This window comes from Sphaeroforma arctica (genome assembly GCF_001186125.1).
Source record: "Sphaeroforma arctica JP610 unplaced genomic scaffold supercont1.438, whole genome shotgun sequence".
NCBI lineage: Eukaryota > Ichthyosporea > Ichthyophonida > Sphaeroforma > Sphaeroforma arctica.
The window spans coordinates 1-3,159 of NW_014040120.1; the positions used below are offsets into that span (position 1 = coordinate 1).

The 3,159-nt window shown below is 36.1% G+C and overlaps 1 protein-coding gene across 1 annotated transcript in view; it reads left to right on the top strand.

Moving 5' to 3' along the window:
* Positions 1-971: 971 nt before the first annotated feature.
* Positions 972-3,159, top strand: part of SARC_06238 (hypothetical protein) — a gene marked incomplete at its 5' end in the record, with an annotated part of 4,280 nt that continues 2,092 nt past the window's right edge. Inside the window, 3 exons of the mRNA XM_014299849.1 lie at positions 972-1,080; positions 1,593-1,681; positions 3,025-3,103. Of these exons, the coding sequence (XP_014155324.1) occupies positions 972-1,080; positions 1,593-1,681; positions 3,025-3,103 (277 nt within the window). The remainder of the gene's footprint in view (positions 1,081-1,592; positions 1,682-3,024; positions 3,104-3,159) is intronic.

Genomic DNA, 3,159 nt, shown 5'->3' on the forward strand with positions numbered 1-3,159 from the left:
CTATATACACACAAACACGCAAACACACACACACATATATATATATATGTGTGTGTGTGTGTGCGTGTGGGTGTTGTGGGTGTGTACATACTTGCATACATACATACGTACATACACTCACACATATATATATATATGTATATATATGTGTTCATCTACCATGTATCATGTGAAATTTGTTCAATTACTGATAGAGGATTTTAGCAAGTCGTGTTAACAGACATAGTCTATCCAGTCTGCGACTTCGCGCGCGTTATTTCCTTGGTGAGTGTCTTACCACGTGTTTAGCATTAACGGAGTGTTGTTCGTAGAAGAGCGTATAGACACGCACCTGTTTACGTACGGTACTCACAATCTGGCGGAGCATTTATGTATGCGGAATCCATTGGGTTCACTATATCTAACGGAATGACAGGTAATATTTATGAATAAATGTACAGACAAGCACCTGTTTACGTATAATACTCTAATTTTAACAGAGCATATATGTATGCGGTATGATAATTTTATACATACATAGACCTAATATATACATACATACATATACACAAATATAATTCAATGCTACCTGATATACATACCTACACACAATCATAAAACATACACACCTATTGCGTTTTATGTACGCTTACGCCACTCCTTTAGGCGAAGTAGGTATATGCGTTACTTCGTTCTAAGCGACTCTATAGACAGCCATAAACCTACCCGAGAGCAAACGTCTGGTGAGTGCAACTTGTCACGCGTTTCTATGAGAAAGCGTATATGATGGCCTTCTAGTATTCATTCTGATTGTCTTTCGGTACAAATACCATATTACAGGTGGTATCAACACGTCTCATCATACTACTTATATACTACATATATGCTACATGTATACTACATAACAAATGTACTAGGCGGTGTGGGGGTACTGAGTTTAAAGCAACTTCAAAGCACCACTGCTGACCGTGTCCTGTCTCCTGTTTTTTTGGGCATAGGTTCCACCCGGTCTTTGATTATCCGGAGATTACAGGGGATATTGGCAGGTCCTTAGCGGATGTAGACGAAGTACTCAGGACCTACCGAGAACACCTGAACGAGGTATGAAAATCCTAAACCCTGAACCCAAAGCTTTAAACCCTAAACCTTAAAACACCATAGCGTCATTAAGGCGAACCGAGAACACTTGCTCAAGGTATACGTAAAACCTCAAACCCTGAAACTCCGTAGTAGTGATACGACTTACAGAGCACCTGAACAAGGCATACGTAAACCCTAAACCTAAACCCTGAACCTTAAAATTTCGTAATATTTTAATAAAGGCTTACAGAAGATCTATATAAAATACGCGCACAAGGCCAGTGCTGGCCAAGAAAAACAGACTCATTCCAACATGTCATCTATATACGGGTTCTCGTTGTGAAGTGCCTGTGCAGTGGCTCTGTACAGTGCGATGAGCGTTGTACATGTGTTGCAGGCATCTGGCTCTATAAAGCAGAGCACATCCCTTGCTCGTTGTAGGCGTGTATTAGATGAACAAACACCTCAATAGTAGTATGCGGTGTACTGGATGGATGTCTGTTGTTGATTTTTCTGCTCTGCTGACGTCACAGGCTTATAGCGCAGTCATTACATCGGACTTCAGCGAAGTAGACGCGATATGGACTGACTATTGGGATCACCCACCGGATGGTATGGATAGGTAAGAACAGGCACGCACACTTCTCCTGCCCATTTGTACGCGTATTTGAGTATGTTTGTTCATTTGCATACGTATTTGAGTATCTTTCTTCATATTTGAGTATATTTGTTCATTCTATACGTATTTGAGTATGTTTGTTCTCTTGCATACGTATTATAGTACATTTGTTCATTCGTACACGTATTTGAGTATATTTGTCCGTTTGTATAAGTATTTAAGTACATTTGTTCATTTGTATACGTTTTTGAGTATGTTTGTTCATTTGCATACGTATTTGAATATCTTTATCATTTGTATACTTGTTCATTTTATACATATTTGAGTATATTAGTTCATTTGTATTTGAGTATGTTTGATACATGTACAATACGTTACCCACAAAAGCCTACACATTCATATTAACACAACACTTTCTTGTATCCATTTGTTTACAACATGGAGTGTTTTTAACATTCGTATAATACGTTGTAATATAAAATTGCGTTGTAATACAATAATAATTCGTTGTAATATAATAAAATACGTTATAATATAATAATAATACGTTATAATATAATAATATTACTTAATAATGTAATAAAAATGAGTTATAATATAATACTAATACGTTATGATTTAATAATATTACGTTGTAATATAATTATATTACGTTATAATATAATAATAATACGTTACAATATAATAATAATACGTTATAATATATTATTATTAATACGTTATAATATAATAATAATCCATTAGAATATAATTATTATACGTTATAATATAACAATGATACGTTATAATATTATAATAATATGTCACAATATAATAATAACACGATATTATAAAACACACACTCAGTGTCATGCATTCCAGCACTATCCCAACCGTACGAGAACATCTGTAGATACTGGGGGAACTTCGGGCTGGAAATCCGTACACCTCACATACATGTACACTTACACACTCACACACACACTTACACACGTGTGCTTGTTCATACATAACCGTACGCCTCACATACATGTATACTTACACGCACACACACACGTGTGTCTTTGCTCATACGCTGTTTGTCCTATTTAAGTCAGCAGAGACACCCGCAACGTGTGTGTAATGCATGCATTCTACGTATATCAGCACATCCGATTTTCAATGCGTACTGGTTTTATGATATAAATACGGATGTGTCAACACTCGCGTTCACAATTACGTACTATTTTTACGATATACATACGATTTTAGCAGCACGTGCGTTTACCAATACGTACTTTGTGTAGGATGCAAATGCCATGGCATGGTATTAGTCGGTGCTCGTCCGGTTACAAAAACTGACTCCTGTAATATTAAATCACAATCAGAGATGCGATTTTGTCAAATGCTTTGGTTTTGGATATCCTGACGATGTGGGAGAGCGAATTCTGTGAATCGTTAGTCCAGGTATGTATGTACACACACACGTATATATATATATTTATATATCTATATATACATAT